The 18,694-nt window shown below is 39.7% G+C and overlaps 1 protein-coding gene across 1 annotated transcript in view; it reads right to left on the bottom strand.

The window, feature by feature from the left end:
• The window catches only part of cadps2 (Ca++-dependent secretion activator 2), a 197,867-nt gene that overhangs the window by 108,396 nt on the left and 70,777 nt on the right, over positions 1-18,694 (bottom strand). Inside the window, exons 9-11 of the mRNA XM_072386456.1 lie at positions 10,895-10,961; positions 9,409-9,517; positions 6,851-7,051 (exon numbers count right to left, since the gene is read on the bottom strand). Of these exons, the coding sequence (XP_072242557.1) occupies positions 6,851-7,051; positions 9,409-9,517; positions 10,895-10,961 (377 nt within the window). The remainder of the gene's footprint in view (positions 1-6,850; positions 7,052-9,408; positions 9,518-10,894; positions 10,962-18,694) is intronic.

Genomic DNA, 18,694 nt, shown 5'->3' with positions numbered 1-18,694 from the left:
TCTTTGGATGTGATAAACAATGTGTGTGTGTGTGAGTGCTGTTTTAGGCGTGGAGCTAATGTACCAGACCTATCTACTCCAATAGAGATGTTGTGTCTGACCCAGTTGTTTCATCTTGCTATGTCATTCTAAGGTCTTGGACCATTTAAGGTCATCTATTGTGTAGTATGAGCAGAGTGGAAAAGTACCAGCTAGGAACATAGGTTATTTAGTAAAATACAGAATATGAATACATAATGTCTAAGAACAAAGCCAATTATAACACTTTGTATAGCGCTTTTCTAGTCTAGGCTGACCACTCAGAGCACTTTTACACTACATGCCACATTCACTCATTCACGTACACTCATACGGCACAACTTACGTCAATATAGGCTACACAGTGCTTTCTTCTATGTGTTCACACACATTCATACACCATCGGTAGGCAGCCATGGGGTTACGGTATCCTTTGACATGTGGCCCGGGGAAGCTGGAAGTCAAACCACCGATCTTCCGATTGGTAGGCAACTGCTCTTCTCTGCTCTCCTGAGCGACAGCTACCCCCAACTTTTTTTACCTAATGACCTCAAAAACCATCAAAATTGCCAGCCCTTGCTTTTTTCTGGCGTCACAAGTCAGTTAACAAACCACCTTGATTGTCACCAAGTTCCTTTATATCCTGCAAAAAACGAAGTTCCTTTACATACTACAAATATTGAAGCTCTGTATGGTCTTGGTTTGCTAGTGTACCTCCCTCCTTTTGGAATCCTCCACTTACAGGCATAGTACACAGGAGAGTATCTAAATAACATCGACAATTACATTCTCAGCCTTAGAGGATTGTAATATAGTATAGATGTGTTTAGAGTAAGCAACATACCGCAGAAGTTTAACAAATAATCAACAAAATTACAGTGTTTAAACAAAGGATCTGACAGGACTTCCCCAACAATCTTCAACAATGGAAAATGAGAATATATAAGGCTTTGAAGACAGACAACTGTTTTTGTAGATGAATAGTTTGAGTCTGCACACAGACATTTCTATCGGGAGACAATGAATATCAGCAGAATTTGACTGAGAATCTGAGTAAAATTTGAATGATAATAATTAAGTGATATAATACTAAGTGTAGCTCTTCCAGCTCAGATGGGCAAGCCCTGAAGCGGCAGAAAATAATAAGGCTTTGGGGTCAGCAAAAGTGGAATCAATAGAAAATAGGAAAATAAGAGGCATAAGAGACAGGCATCCAGGCCTGAGCAAACCTGGATTCGTTTCCAGTCTTTTCATGCCCTCTTGTTAATGGCCCTGCTAAACAAAAAAGTCTAACACTTTCCACTCTGCCTTTATTGTGGGAGTACATTTTGGGATGGGAAGTTTGTGAGCATGACACATGGCCCCACAAAAGACCACGGCTCAATGAAGAATGCCAGCGCTATTTTCATGCCTGCGGCCTCGTTCCTGAGCATTAGTGATTGCTTTTTTTTTTGCTTTTTTTAACACTGCCATTTTTGTTTTTGTTTGAATACAGAGATGCCCATGAGGACTCTCAGATTTCAGTGTACCTCACCCACAACCCCCGGCCTTTCTTTGTGCCTTTTGTCCAAAAGAGAAAAAAAAGACAGCAAAAGTGAAATCTCCACAATCAACTTCCAATCAACGCTCCTTTCCTTTTCTTCTCATGTTTTCTTCTGACTTTCCCACTTCTGCCTGTGGCTGCCCTTCGGCTTAAGTGGCTTGCTTTTACTCTGTCTAATTCCAATGTAGGTCATTTTACATTCGTTATCTCCAAAGCATGGGATTGTCCCTAATGTAATTTTTAAGAAAAGACATGGAGTGAAGGAGGTGACTCCAAAGAAAACTAGACAAAAAGATATAGATTAATGCTGATAATAAGAGGGGGAAAAAAGGAGGGGAAGTATTGATTGGGGGACAGACGGAAGAGGATTGATGTTGAACCGTGTCAAGTCCAACTTTCAGCTATTATCTGTAGGGTGTGTCTGTGTGTAGGGTGGTGGAGGGTGGGGGAGAAGGGAGTAGTGAGGTTTGTGCAAATAAGTGTGTGTGGCAGAAAATATAGATGGATGTCACTGCTCCTGGCACAGATGGTGCATTTGCAGGATTCTATATGTCTTGTGTATAGTTTCTCACAACTGTGGTGGTTTAGAGGGAAAACTGCTTTTAATGTCTGTGTTGTTCAGCATGACTTTTCATAGAGATATGCATTGGAGATGCTTCAAAGAAGTTTAATCGTCAAATTTGAAAGACTGGCTAAATGCAGTGTTCTGCTCTCCATCATATGGGTCCATGTTTGCTTTAGTGAAACACTAAATAGAATCTGAAACACTCCCTTATAAATATATATATATATAAGCAGTCCTGAGTGACTGCATATGTAGGGCAAATACATTTTCCCAACATCTCAAAAGAAAATGTCAAGAGATCAATGACAAATCTATCATTATTATTCTATTTACTTTGGGCTATTAGTTATTTATTTATTGCAGCTCACTCTGTCTTTTGCACTAAATCCTTTTTAATGTGTACAGTTTTTACAGCCAATCGAGGATGAATACATTTTTTTTTAATTGTATTGAACTGAACTTTTACACCACAGAGAATTTGAACCTGTCTGCGTCTGCAGTGACTGTACATCTAGTACAGTAGATATTCTACCACATGAAATCTTATCCTGTTGGCAATGCAGACAGTATAAACATATACAATGTAGTAAAAATACTTATAATAAGCTAAATACATTGTTATCATATAAGAATGGTTGGTCACACTCCTGTAGTGGCATGAATCCCAATTACTATCACTGTATGAACATAAGTTAGGATTATAGCTTTGATTGTTGTGGCCAACAGGAATCATGGAACAGTGTCATCTCCTTTACTTTCATAAATCCTTAATTCTGTGATTCAGAAAATAAAGTAAGTAAGTAAGTAAGTAAGTAAGTAAAGTAATGAGGCATCTTTGCTCTGCATATGGCCACATCTAATCATGGTTGCCACTATCTAAAGAATTAGTTACAAACTGTTTTAAGTTGGAATTTTAACAGCTCTACAAAGATACATGTTGAGTTTCCGGAATTTAAGTGTTTGTTTTTTTAAAAACTTTATTCAATGGTTCAATATAAAAACAACTGTATCTCAGACTGGAGCATCAGAGTCTTCACATTGAAATTAAATCTTCACATTGCTCTTAATGTCAGGTAAGTATCAGGTCTGCAATGTTGACTCTGGGTGTCTCCCTCTATTTATTGGGGGGGGGGGGCTCGACTCTCCATTTAGGCTTGTTCTATATTGTGCAGCAGGGACAAATGTGCAAGCGCAGTTTTGACTATCAGCTAAAAAGAACACATAATCCTAGATTTAAAGCACACAAAGAGAAAGAGTGACTGTGCTCACTAGTAGGAAGATCTGAAAATACTAGTTTGCTAGTGTACAAAGCTTTAGAATATTATTTATTCCATACATCATACTGTTTTCCTTAGATAATACAATGTAAAATCTTCTGGTTTTGCTACATATTCTAATCACTTAGCACACACACTATCATCTTGAGTCTACCTACTAAAATGTGAACATGCTTGTTATTTGCCTAACTTGCCATCATAGTTACACCATGTGGATGTCTGAGTGTTCAGGATTGTGTGTGAGATGAGAGGGATGGTGGGGGTAGTTTTCTTCGCTCAATTTCTTCATATCCATCTGGTTTGGGCTCTAGTGGTAACATCACAGCAACAGTCACATCCATGTGACATCCTACTCTGAAAGATAGTAGTGGCCACTGATGGCAGATTATTGATGCAGACAAGGCAGAGGTGGAGGAGGACACAGAGCTTAGAGATGTGACATGATCTGCCTGTCATTACCAGCAGTACTCTGCGTTGTCAAGGTGAGTAGAGATGAAGATGCAGACGGACAAGTCTTTCAGCGTCCATCTAGATGAACCTGGATTTTCAAATGAACCAAACTAGAGGAAAAGTTTGAAAGGAGTACACAGACAGATTTCCAGCTGCTGAGCCTGCGAGGTTAAGAAGAATGGACAGTTTTGACAGAGAAGATGATCTCCTCCGGATCATTCTCACTGTCAACCTGACCGCCTGCTTTTACAAAAACACAAATGACAGGTGTAAACATGTCTCAAAACACCTCCAGGAGCCAGTCTTAGTCTGCCTGTTCATATGACAATGGAAGTTCTGCCAGTGTGACAACAGTGGGCTTCAGGTTCAGAGTAAAGCATCCCCAAGCGTCTGATGATTTCCATCTGTGTGGATGTTGTTTGTGGGTCATTTAAATGCTGGAGCATTTCATTTACTTACTCATGCCTATCGGAGTTTCTGTCAGAGACATTTTTACCTGACGGTTTGTCTTTTTCTTTTGTGTTCAGGGGCAAATACATAATGAAGGCTAGCTGCTTAAATTGGTTACAATATGCGATAAAACTTTTTCGGAACCCAAAAATCAAGTTTAGGCCGAGTTTTGCTGCTTGGAATCATCAGCTTCTTTGTTTTTCTTTTCTTATATCTATATCTCTCTATATATATAGATATAGATATATATATGTGTGTGTGTACACCTTCACACACACAGCCCAGCCAATCAATCTCAGAATATCTCAGACACAGAATGAGATTCAAACTGATGCCTTTGCCAGTAACAGACTCCTATACAATATAGGATACATATGAACCTGTGATGGATGATGAGGTGCTGCTTTTTCTTCATACTAGATCAATAGAAAATCTTTCTTCCTTTAGACTGAGAACATTGTTGGATACCAGTTGGTAAACCTTAGGACCAGCTAATCCCTGAACACAGCAAGTGAGGCTTTACAGAGTGAAAACAATAAAAGATATCAGTTGATAGTTAACCTTTGAGTTTCTGACATAACCTTCATGTGTAAACAGTTTCATTATTAGCTCTTATGTACTAATCTGATCGTGTCATCTGTTCACTTTTAAAAATACAACTAAAATCAATGAGCCATAGAAAACAAAGGAAACATGTTGTGACTCTGCTCTTAACAATGCACATCGTATTTGTGTTTGGAAACGCAGCTATTTCCATAGAAATATTAAACCAGTCTACTATGTGCATGAGTAGTTGACTGTGTGTATAAATGTAGTCATTACTGTTATTTAACCTTCACATTTCATTTTTATGAAAACACGCCTGCAGGGCAAGTGGAAGCGAAAACGCAGGTTCACAGCGACGATAGTTATTACAGTGAATGACTTTCTGTCAAACACATTACACACACACACAAAGAGCAGCACTTAGCACCCAGTTAAGAGCTATTTCAGGGACACCTTCCATTTCCTCTTGCAAACAGTGTGTCAGCACCTTTTGCCACTGATGCTTCAATCTGTTCCATTAAATGCTAACGAGCAATGGTGAGAACGGAACGCTGTCGCACCAAATTACACAAATACAGCCATAATCAGCTCTCAGTATGAAGCTCTTCATTTCACTTTGCCCGGCCTGGCAGGAGACTTCAGACAATATCTTCTATATACAGATAATGAATGAAAATATTTTCAGATGGAGAAGAAGAATATAAAAAGAAACAACATCGGGGGCATGTTTGGAAAATGTGGAAGAAAAGGGGGCAACCAAAAGGAGAAAATAATGGAAATGCAGAAAACTGGAACACAACTGATGAGAAGGAGAAAACCTTTTAACACTGTTATTTTTATGTCCTAAGATGAAGAAAAGTATACTTCAGATAAAAGGTAGAGAGGGAAAAAGTGTAGGAAAAAACGGGAGGGATGTGACATGAGTTGATAAGGTATCAACTGAATACATTGTTTCTTTGTATTCTCATCCTTTTCTTTCATCTTTCTTCCTCCTCTTTCCTTGCATGTTTTCTCTCTCTCACAGCAGTATAACAAGCACACTTAACTTGCTTCGATCTGATTCTTGCTTTGTGTGTGTCTACACATTTGTGTGTATTGACCTGTAACTGAGCAGCACCCTGCAAACAAATAAAAAAAACACCCCATAGTTCTGCTCTCAGTGCTTGCAATCGGCCTGTTTTTCTGGGATAATGAACTGAGATTTAACTGATTATTACCTAATCATAGAGAAAAATATGAACTATGTAATGCATGAAAAAATATTTGATCCCCTCTTAGTAAGCAGTTTATAGCAACTTTGACTGATACATTTCCCAGTTGTTGCAGAATTCAGCCAGTACACAGAAGTTGAAATACCTGCTTCAGATACAACTACAGCATTTCCACTTCACTCAACTATTCCTTCATCATTTTGCTTGATGTTTACCAATTTTTGGCCCAACTTAACTAGTATCACATATTATATATCTGTGATGAATTAACATATAAAACTTACAGAAAACCCTAAGAAGGAAACATATCTTTTATCATATCGTCTTATCTTCTAATTTAACCAATTTCAGACCATAAAAGCCATTAAAAATTAAGTGTGAAGGCTAACCAGTATTTCCAAACCCCCTTTTTGTTTTTGAGACTTCCAACTAGCCACACAAACCTTTATGTCTCATGTCTCAGCCTCTGGAGAAACCGTAGATGTGTTTATTGTGTTTATTGTACATCAGTAACTTCTGCCTTATGTTTCTTGATATGGAAAAAAAGGGTGTCTTGAAAATGTTGATGCTCTTGCTGTGTTGAGCTTGAAAAGGTAAAAGCATGCAGATGTTGCTCTGGGTTTGCAATAGAGGAACATTCGTATATACTACATTCAATCAGAGGAGGTTAAATACCTTCTTGAAGCTTGAATTTACTTCTACTCTTACTATCGTACACCTTTCCTCTAATAAATCTAGTCAACTTTTCAAGCCTATATGATCCCCAAAAACAATGAGAACTGAAACCTACTGATAGGTGATGCTGATTTGTGTTTTCCTCCTTTGGAGTTTGTGTTTTTGTTCTGTGGTGGTGGGATAGGTTTGTAGGACTGTCCAGTGGCTCGATACATAGCCTGGACCCACATCACTCGGTCCTGTTCATCGTCACAGGAAAACATCACTAGGTCGCCTTCTTTCACAGCATTAAAAAATGCCCTACCACCCTGCAGACCTAAGGACAAGGAGGAAGAGGGAAAAAAAGAATGAAAGAATTAGTAAATAAATAGGTTACTATGATTAACTAGCAACACTAGGAAATCCTAATCCCTAGAAAGATCATTAAGTCTACTACACATTTCTTCATGTATAATAAATGGCACATGGTGTGTCGTGTTAACTGACTATCTTTGATGCAGTTATAGATTTTTTTCCAAAAATAAGTACTTTTTATTTTTTTATTTCTTTTTTTTATTATTTTCTGAAAAGTGACCTGAGCTGCTGAAGTGTCTGCAGTCGGATCATTGTACTCATCCATTGTGGCGTTTTTGGATCTATGAGCAGGTTTTATGTGCAACTAAAGCTAACAACAGCATCCCCTACAGGAGAAAAACTAAACTTGGATGCCTATAGAATCAGCTTCCATATCGTATGCAGAAAGCATTTCTTTCTTATAGTAGATAAGAGAAGTGGTGAGATCTTTATAAAGTAATCATGTCACAGAATTGTTCTGGACCAATCTGAGCTGAATTTGTGTGTAACTGTAAAATAATAACCAAGTCTTCTTAGTTAATATCCTACAGTTACATACAAATTCAGAGTGATTCAGAGTAAAAGAAAGCTGCATCAGATGAGCTCACCTTCTCATTCACATGACCTAAACTTAAACAAGATGCTTATGGATGAGTTGGACTGCAGAGTAAAAGAAAAGAAGAAAACAACTTGCCAAAAGTATTCACCCATCCAAAGAAATAAATTCAGGTGTTCCAATAACTTCCATGGCCACAGGTGTATAAATTCAATCACCTAGGCATACAGACTGCTTCTACAAACATTTGTTGAGGAATGGGTTGCTTTAAGGAGCTCAGTGAATTCCACCGTGGTACCGTGATAGGATGCCACCTGTGCAACAAGTCCAGTTGTGAAATTTCCTCACTTGAATATTCCACAGTCAACCGTCAGTGGTATTATGACAAAGTGGGAGCTACTGGGAATGACAGCAGATCAGCCACGATGTGGGAGGCCACATAAAATGACGCAGCAGGGTCAGCGGATGCTGAGGCCTAGTAGTAGGGCCTCAGCATCAGTGGGCCCGAGCAGTGAACTGCGAAGCCGCTATTGTTCCTGAAGATGTTATCATTATTGTTTACGAAACCTCCTCCAAACCACGCCAATTTTGGCAGGGAGTCGTGTGGGGAAACGGCGCAATTTGGCGTTTGCGAACATTGGCGGCGCAAAATGGCTCTGTAGCGCCACCTACAACATTGCAATTACACCAAACGAATGGAGTCATTTTGCCGTACCCTGACGAAATTCGGTACACGCCTTCGTCATGCCCAGACGCACAAAAACGCCTGTGGACACCATGGTGCTAGGTCCACAGGAAGTTGGCCATTTTGAGTGGAACATGCGTTTTGGTGGCATTTTTGCCCGTTTCCACACATCACATTTGATCGAACTCCTCCTACAAATTTCATGATACAGGCTTCAAACTTGGCCATGTTACTCTTAAGCCAATGGGGACTAAAAGTTATGGAAAGCTTTCTCAAATCTTAAAGGGTGTTGCCATGGCGAAACCTCAAAGTTCAACGACTGGCCATGAAAAACAAAGAAGCTTATAACTCCCACATACATTATCCAATCTACCCCAGACTTCATAGGCTGAACTTGGGCTCCACCCAGAACACACACATATGTCCAAACACATACTTATACCGCCACCTGCTGGTGGCCATAAACGTATTTTTATGTCCGGCGGTACTACGCCTGACTGGGATTCTCACATCCTGCTCTACATTTGATGGACGGCTGTGCTGTGCAGTGCGCATCGGACAGAGTCCAGCACATACCCAAACGTGCGCACGTGCTCGGGTCTGATCAACGCTGCTTGCAGCTTTAATTGGTATTGTGACATCAAATAGAGGTTAAAATACTCTAAAGTGTATAGGGATATAATATCAGTTCAGATTCAGTCAAATTAATCAGTGTTTGACAGCATTTCATAGAAAATAAAACAAGTGATTTTGTTAGTGAAGACGTGGAATATTCTACAACGATGGAGTTGTAAACCACACCTAAAGGCAGAACACAACCCGCATAGGGGATAACACATTCTTTTTCAACGCTCATAGCTTCCAGTGGCTTCAACTTCAAGCAGTCATTGCTTGCAAAGGAATTTTTTAATAAAGTTTGAAGCAAAGATACTTTTCTTTAGTATTATTTAATTTCTAATCATTGTGTTATGTTTTATCACATTTGAGTTCTAAAAAAAGAGAATTCTACACATTAAAAACACGTTCTCAGTCAAACTGTAAAACATGTGATGGTGTCCAAAGATTTCCAGACAAGCATTTGCTGCAGACACATGTTTACCTGGCTGAGGATCGCAGTAGTCCACTGTGTAGCCCTCCAGCTGCATCAACTCCTGCGGCTCAGCTTTCTTCTCTCTGTAGCTGCACATGGCGAATGTGTATTGACTAACCTGCAGGAAAACGACATACTGATGAAATGTAGAATATAAACACTTCAGAGGCACTCAGTTCTCAAACAGAGAAACATGTTTTTTTTCTGCAGCTAAGCCTTAGACCACAACATCATGGAAATGCGCCTTGTGTTACAACTAAGGAGACAGAGGATGGCGGGTTGCTGTCACTGCCAGTTATTGACACTGGTCTGGTGTATAGGAGTGCTTAGGGCTTTCGGCATAGTTTCTTAAGTATTTCTTCAGACTAAATTCTGCTCAATCTTCATTTTCTTTTTGTTTCGTGAAAACAATTGTTGATTTGAACATTTCAACAGCCAAATTTGATGCACTCATTCTGGTTACAAGTTAGGAGCTGACCTTTTTGCATCTGCATTTACAAGAATTCCCCTTTCAGAGTGCAAACAGATTTTTCAACTCTGTAAAACGACAATAGAAAGAAGATTTGTTGAACATGTGCAGAGATGAACTATCAAGTGGAGCTTATTCTGAGAGGCTGAGGATGACTTGAAATGGACATGTCCACACTGCAATGTCTGAATGGAACTCAAGAAAAAGGCAGCGTTACTTACTGTTACAGGTCCTGCCTTTACATCAGTTATTTGGAACATGTGGAATGTAAATATGCACACTCCTTTGATAAAAAACAACCCATGCCTAACCACTCTTTACCTATTTTTTTGTATTTCTTTGTTGTTACTATCTGCACATTTTGTACACCTGTGTTCCTGTGTGTTCCTTATCTCTTACCTTTCTGTAGCATGTCTAAATAACTTGAATGTTTTACAATGGAGCAGACTACAAAAAAATCTGAATCATGATCAATACACAGATGATACTCAGTCTAGACATTTGATCTTTTTGTGTCTTCAAAGGACTCTCAGTCTAATTTAATAGTTTAATTTGATTTTTAAAAAACTGAATAAACCTACAAAGATCATGCATAATCAATAAGTGTTCAGAAATTATATGAATACTAGTAAAAAAAGTTAAAAGCACAAATTCATTCAACTTGCTTTCTGAAGCACTCTTGTGTTGAGATAAGAAGTTAAAAACTATTCAAGTGAGATGGTTTTTCCTTTAACAACATTTTTCTTTGCTTTTGACTTACTATTTAGAATGTAAATTAGTAAAAAGAAAATTACAGTTTGAAATAGATTTGCATGTTTTTGTGCTTCATACAAGCCTCATATTTTCCTTTCTGCTAGATCTGATCCATTCTATGCTCGAATCAGATACTGAAAAATGGATTTGGTAAAGTCAGTCTTTGGATACACATTTTGACCTTTTATAGCCTGCCATACCTGATCTTAGGAGACTATTTCCAAACTAATCACATTTTTTAGAAGTCATCTAATTCATGCCTCAATGGCATACCTGAACAAGAACAAAATATCTGCTTTTCCATCGTTTCCAGACTCTCTGTCCTTGAGCATACAGGTACCTGTAAAAAAAAACAACATCACATAGATTTCATAGGTATCAAAAAAAAAGGAAGATCAGAAAGGTGAAAGGTTAACTGATCAAACAGGTCTGAGATGAGATTCTCAAATCATTGGGGATTGCAAAAATAACTTCCTTTTGTGTTGGATTTTATATGGGACAGAACAAACTGAACATTTTGGCTGTACTCTTTATTGAACAGGGCTTCATCTAAATAAGCACCTAACTGCAGGGAAACTGTGATTACCGGTAACCTGTTTGCCTCACAGAAAAGCCATTGGTGTGAACCTCTTTTCAAGTAAGTTAGATCCAAGCCTATGCATTTCTCAAAAGACATCACACACATTTCCTTGACCTTTTTCTATTTTACCTGTCCGTCTCTCCAAACATTAGCTATTCTTACGTGTGTTTACTTATTGTTTTAATTAGGACATACTGTATGTTTGATGCAACAAATAAGTCGTGATGAAAAAGCAGTTGCGGTTACTACAGTTAGAACACGCTCAATAGTGCAACCCTGTTGAACCTTATCTGACATTGTAGGCTACGTACATGTGCAAGAGTTAATCCATCAGGTCTTTTTTTGTGAATAATATGGTTGTGGTAAAATGGTACATAATGTTGTTGTTAAGCTTGTAATTGATTTTCATAATGTGTAAGTTAGATCCTCCAGTCAGTATCACCGCCATCCGTCACTCAGTGGGTTTACATGATAAGATTAACTCGATTATAGCTATAGTTGGGTTATGCTCCTTATCTGAGCAAGGATAATTATCCTTTGTTCCATGGCCATGAATGTATCGAATCACTGGCACAAAGCATGCAATACCACAGTAGATAAGTGGCGCTGTATCCATTTCAACTGTCGCTAATAGAGCCACTTCCGGTTGTTGATGTCTTCACCACCAACAACAGCAAAACTCAGGCATTCAAGAAAGATGGCGAACGAAGAGCAAGATGAAGCTTCGTCCCTCTACATTTGTGATGAGCATGGTTATGGCACAAACGCGATGCACAACGGCGCATTCTCCATCGCGTTGTTTGTTTCTTTCTGACAACGGCGACAATAACAGTGATATCGTCTCCTTCGAATTCCGGGTGACGATCGCGGGGAAAAATCTCGAGCATGCGCAGAACGCTCCACTGTCGTCTCCAGGCACGTTAAGTGGGCAATCGGATCGAGTTATCCCAGGGTCTTAATTCGATCGCAAATAACCCGATCCGATTCAATTTCTTGTCGGATTAAGCTTGTTACATGAGCTGAATAACTCAATCTAATTTAGCCGTAATTTAGCCATTAATCCGATCCGATTGCCCGCATGTAACCGCGCTGACTGATGATCACAGTCCCATATTGCACACAACCATGTCACACTGTCTCATCACCATAAACCCCATCCTGTTGAAAAAGGAATTCACATGGTTTGAACTATTATATAAACTATAAAGCCACTCCAAAGTATACATTTGAAACTTTGCTCAGTAGCTCCCTCATCTTTTCAATATGGCTCAGTCTACATATTACCATTATTTATTTAAGATATTTCCTGTTAAATGACAGTCTGTCACCATGAAACCGAAATTTAATGTTACTTAGAATGGCACTGTCCTACACAACTCATATTTTGCATGATTGCTAAAAGTGCTGGACTGATCATATTTGCATGTTAGTATTGACTTGTGTTTACATTGTCACCGAATGGGTGTTGAGATGAAGCAATCACTACGTCCTTTAAGCGCCATGCCTGACAAGCCAGGACCCAGAAGCCTAGATGACGCATTCGCCAGGGCCCTCAGTTGTGTCACTGACCGAAGCAGTATGAGGGCCTTTATTGCTGATTGCAGTTTTAATTTTTATTATTATTATTATTATTCTATTCCTAAATTTTTTTTTTTTTTGGGGGGGGGGGTGTCTGAACATGCTCAAAATCTCATGAAACTATCCAATTTTCCAAAGGAATGCATAAAATTGGGTCTGGGCGTGGCAGCATCCCAAACTTTGATGCTCTGCCATGATTTTGACGTTTCGCCATGAGACAGGAAGCCCCTACATCTCAAGCATACAACCCCCAAGCTTCACCAAACTTTGCATGTTTTATGGAGATTATTCCCTGAATATATCGCATCAGTGGAATTATTGGACATTTTGGCCAAAGGTGCGCTCACCTTTGCCCTTGCAGTGAAACGCCAGAGGAACGGGCGTGCTGGTGCGCTTGTGTGACTCTGCAGACAAGGCCTTTGTACACCGCTACCAGGAATACCTCTCCAATGTGCGTTCACTGTCCAACTACAGTTGCTCATGAGGAAAAACAGAGACTTTTCTTCATCTTCCGCTTTGTGCTTCACGGAGATATGGCTGTGTGGATCCATACCGGACTCTGGGCTGTAACTGGCAGGCTTCCAACTCTGCAATTTGTCCGGACCAGGACACAGAACTCTCCGGAAAAGTGAAAGGTGGAGGAATCTGTTTTTATACTAACAGCGGCTGGTGTAATGATGTGACTACACCACAGTCAATGGCGCCTATCATGTCGTCCCCCGTGCAGCACTGGGACACTCTGAACATGTCAAGGTCCACATGATCCCCTCATACAGGCAGAAACTAAAGCTCTGTAAACCTGTACTGAGGCCGTGGAGGAACTACAGGCATGTCTGGACTGCACTGACTGGGAAATTTTCAGGTCTGCCACCAACAGTCTGGATGAGTACACAGAGGCTGTGACATCATACATCAGCTTCTGTTCAGCTGTATCCCATCACGCACCAGGGTGAGTTACAACAATGACAAACCCTGGTTCACAGCCAAACTCAGAAAGTTATGGTTGGAAAAGGAAAGAGCGTTCAGGAGTGAGGAAAGGGACAAGTTCAAAGAGTCTAAGTACAAGTTTAGCAAGGCGATAAGAGATGCTAAACTACAGTACTCTGAGAAGCTACAAAACCTGTTCTCAGCTAACGACTAACTATAGACCTACAGCCCCCCACTCTACAAATGACCTGCGACTGGCCAACCAGCTGAATGAGTTTTACTGTCGCCTTGGAGTAGACCTGACACCATTCCCCATAACACCTCTCACCAGGCACAGCCCAGGAACACGACCCACCCCACCTCAGCAGAACCCCCACAAGGTAGCAGGACTTGACTCTGTCTCCCCGTCCACCTTGAAGCACTGTGCTGACCCAGCTGTCTCCAGTGTTCACAGACATTTTCAACAGCTCACTGAAGACTTGCCATGTTCCAGGCTGCTTCAAAGCCTACACCATTATCCATATCCCTAAAAAACCAAGTACAGGACTTAACGACTACAGACCTGTCGCCCTGACCTCTGTGGTCATGAAGTCCTTCAAATGCCTTGTCCTGTCACACCTCAAATCCATCACGGATCCACTCCTGGACCCCCTGCAGTTCACCTACAGAGCCAACAGATCAGTAGACAATGCCATCAACATGACCCTCCACTTCATCCTCCGGCACCTTGACTCTGCAGGAACCTACGTCAGAATCCTGTTTGTGGACTTCAGCTCTGCCTTCGAAAACATCCTCCTGGCTCTTCTTCAGAACAAGCTCTCCCAGCTGAGTGTGCCTGACTCCACCTTCAGGTGAATCACAGACTTCCTCTCTGATAGGAAGCAACATGTGAAACTGGGGAAACATGTCTCCGACTTCAAGACCATCAGCACCGGTTCCCCTCAAGGCTCAAGGTTCCCCTTCTCCTCTGCTCTTCTCCCTGTACACGAACAGCTGCACCTCCAGTCACCAGTTTGTCAAGCTCCTGAAGTTTGCGGATTACACAACCCTCATCGGACTCATCTCTGGTTGGGACGAGTCCACCTACAGGTGGGAGACTGATCATCTGGAGACATGCAGGGAGAACAACCTACCGCTCAACACTGTTGAGGCAGTGGAGATGTTTGTGGATTTTAGTAAGAGCACAACCCCACCTACACCCATCACCCTGTATGAATCCCCAGTGAACATTGTGGTGTCCTCCCGCTTCCTGGGCTCCATCATTACCCAGGACCTGAAGTCTCATCAAAAAAGCCCAGCAGAGGATGTACTTCCTGAGGCAGTTGAAGAAATTCAACCTGCCAAAGGCAATGATGGTGCACTTCTACTCTGCCATCATCGAGTCCATCCTCACCTCCTTCATCACTGTCTGGTACGCTGCTGCCACGGCCAGGGACAAGGCCAGACTGCAGCATATCATTCACTCTGCTGAGAAGGAGATTGGCTGCAACCTCCCAAGTCTCCAGGAACTGTACTCCTGATGACCCTGAGGCATGCAGGCAAGATTGCAGCTGACCCCTCCCATCCCAGACACAAACTCTTTGACCCACTCCCCCCTGTAAGGATGCTGCAGTCCATCAAGTCCAAAACCTAATGCCACAAGAACAGTTTCTTCCCCTCTGCAGCTGGTCTCATAAACAAGACCAGAGACCCCCCACTGACAATGATTCCCCACCCCCACTACCACCACCCTCTACACATTAAATTAATGTGTATTAATATCTCCTCCAATGAGATGTTCTTATCTATCTATCTTTGCTTATGCTTGTTCATCATATACATCCATGGCGAATTTGAATGCTTTATAATTAATAAATAATAATAATAATAATAATAATAATAATAATAATAAAGGAAGTCATTACAAATGGTACATACAACATCTATTTTTCATCAAAATTCACATTTCAAGACAATCCCATCTTGAACAGATTTTAACTAAACATTCTCATATCACCATAGCTCTGCTTTAACTCTATGGTGCATTGTCCAACAACACTCATGTTTTGCATGATTGACACCAGTAGCAGAGTAAACCCGTTTGCACATCAGCATCCACTCATGATCATAGTTCCACTTGATGACTACTAGGAGGAAGCCATCAATGCTTGGAGTGGCGTACCCAGTGAGGTGTAGGGTGAACACCTCATTGTAGCTGCTGCCAGGGTCCTCTGTTGCAACAGAAGCTGAGACACGGCCAAGGTGTGAGGGCCTTTTATTGCTGCTTGCAGCTTTAATTGGATTTGTTATCGTGCTGAAATATAATTCTGCTCAATGGTTCACTACTGGTTCAAACAATAAAATGTGTCAATAAAGCATCTGTTTTAATACTAGTTCCATTCTATGCACTACTGCAGATATTGAGTTTATGTACCCTTCATTCCATCATTCAGCATACTTTATAGTAATTTAACAGTAGTGTGCATCTTTCTGGATTAACTTGACAGGAGCAGTGTTGCCACGGTAACAAATCAAGAAAGCATCGACATACACCGATGTGAATAAACTAATTAACAATTCTAAATAATTAATTCCACCTTGCAAAGTGACAGATTTCATGCGCACTTTATCTAAGATTTTTATGACCACCTACCATCTAATGATGATGCAGTGTAGAGTGCTTGTCTACAGCAATATCTGTAATCTTCTTTGAATACTACTGTGTTTCGACTATGGTTTGGAGACACTTTTTACATACTATTGCAGTTCATTAAATTGCAGTTTAATATTGTTTCTTATATTTGTGATGATTTGCAGGGCTGTACTCAAGTTCTCTATGTAAAAGTTTAGTGGGAAGCTGATCGAGATGATGTAATATGACTGAAAGCTCCAGAACTAGATCAAATAAACCTTGTGGAGGAGTTGTTTTGTACACTTGAGAAATGAGGCACATGATAAAATCCCTTGTCAAGTCCAATAGGTATCGAGATGCAGGTATATACTTAACTTAAATACTAGAATTATTTATTTTCTTTAAACTTGTAAATAATTCCTTCAAATTTCTCTGTTGTAACATCAAATCAATAACCTGTGAGGCACTAAAAGATGTCCTCATATGAAACTGATTGCTTGCACACATGAGAAATATCATCAAATTATTTAATCACTGACTGATGAGCACTTAAATCAGTGTTAACATTTTGTTTCTTTTAGATTTTGGATTCTCACAGCAAAAACGGGGAAATTTAAGGGTTGGATAAAACGTCTTGGGACAATGGTCTGGGTATTTTATTTATTAATTTTCTTTACAATATTCTGACACATTAGATTAAACACATCAGTAGATGAGAAAGATATTTATTGTTTTACAAAATTCAGATTGAAAATAAATGCTGTTGCAGTCCTACTCTTGTTGCAGGTTTCAAAGTGCATCAAAACGATAGAAAAATGTCTGGAGAAAAGAAATATCTAAATCATTAAGATTTCATTTTCTTTTGAATAAAGTTAGCTAAGGTTGCCTTTTTCCAGCAGAACAGAGATGACAATAATATCAGTCACTTAATGTTAACAAAAGAGAGAGAGAAAAAAAGAAAAAAAAATTTATTTAAAGGTCTTTCAGGGCTTATAGCACAATTTATTTCACTAAATGATGCAATTACTTCACAAGCTATTACTTCACACATACTGTAACTTTAAAAAGAGATAATGAGTCATATGCCAAATGAGGATGTGACAAAGACCTAAGCAAGCTGTGATGAAAATGTAAGAATGACCAGCACTGCTTCTCAATCAATGGTCTCTCCCAGGCTTCCTGAAGTGTGGTATACAGGCAAGTGCAAGCAAGGAAAATCATTCAATGACTAGACCTCTCTTTCTACAGCCCTGCATCCCGCCCTTACAGAAAAGGCCTTCACTCCAAGCTGCTGTGCATCTGCACGGAGAATCTGTGCTATTCCAAATGACTTAACATGCGGCAGAGCTCGCCAGCCACTTGTGAAAATTATTTGGCTGCCACTGCTTCTCCTGCTATTTCAAACATCTACTGAGCAGCATCATTTTACAGCGATTGAGCGAGAATTTACTACAGGCATTTAACAGTCAAAACTGTCAAAGCTGTCAACTGGTTATATAGCTGTCGACACAGATACTTAAAAACCGGTGAGACACTGAATTGTTTTAACAGAACAAGGAAAAAAGAACATCTTCTTTAACAAGTGCTTCATGTGCTTTGGAAGAAAGAAAAAATTGTTAGAGCTATTATTAAAAAAGCTTTAAGAATATAGATACATGCGGCAGTTTTCTTTAAGTAGAGCTCCAAACCAAATTCCAAACCAATTTTTTTTTAGGAATATACATGATTAAAACAGGATTTTAAGCGAGTATTGGTTGTTTCTCTGGAAAGAAAAGCACAATAATAACTTGATTAAAGTTTTCTCTTTGAATTGAAGAATCCTTGACCTCTGAGACTCATTCTCCAGCTCATGAAAAACTAGCCCTAAATAGACTTGTTAAATCAAGGAAATCTGGCTTTGGCAGTTTTAGATTTCTAGTTCTTCCCATTTTCAAATAAATTTTAAAAAATTAAAAAAGAATAAAACAAATAATAAATAATTATATATATATATATATATTCTTTTTTTATTTGTATTATTATTTATCATCTTTGCAGAGAAAAATTTCCAACCATAGTAGCTCTTGTTTCTGTGTATCTCTCAGCTTGTTTTACTTTGATAGTGAATGTGCGATATAGCATCTGTAAGCCTTATATGGACTCGTGTTCAATCTGTTAATGGACCTTTTCTTCTATTTATTTGTCTGAAATGAGCCTATAAAATGCCTAATGCATAAATAATGAGTCTTACAATTTGCAAGACATTGCTTCTTACCAAAGCAAGACTCTCTTAACAATGTGGATCAAACAACCCATTCAGAGAACAACCTGAAATCCAACCATATTAACAAATGTTTTAAAGTTGCTCACTAACCCCAACCCCTTGTGGAGAATCTTG

This window comes from Leuresthes tenuis, unplaced genomic scaffold, assembly GCF_036924035.1.
Source record: "Leuresthes tenuis unplaced genomic scaffold, fLeuTen1.0.hap1 SCAF_5, whole genome shotgun sequence".
Taxonomy (NCBI): Eukaryota; Metazoa; Chordata; class Actinopteri; order Atheriniformes; family Atherinopsidae; genus Leuresthes; species Leuresthes tenuis.
Note: the sequence above shows the minus strand (reverse complement) of the source record. Positions and strands in the feature narration are given on the sequence as shown.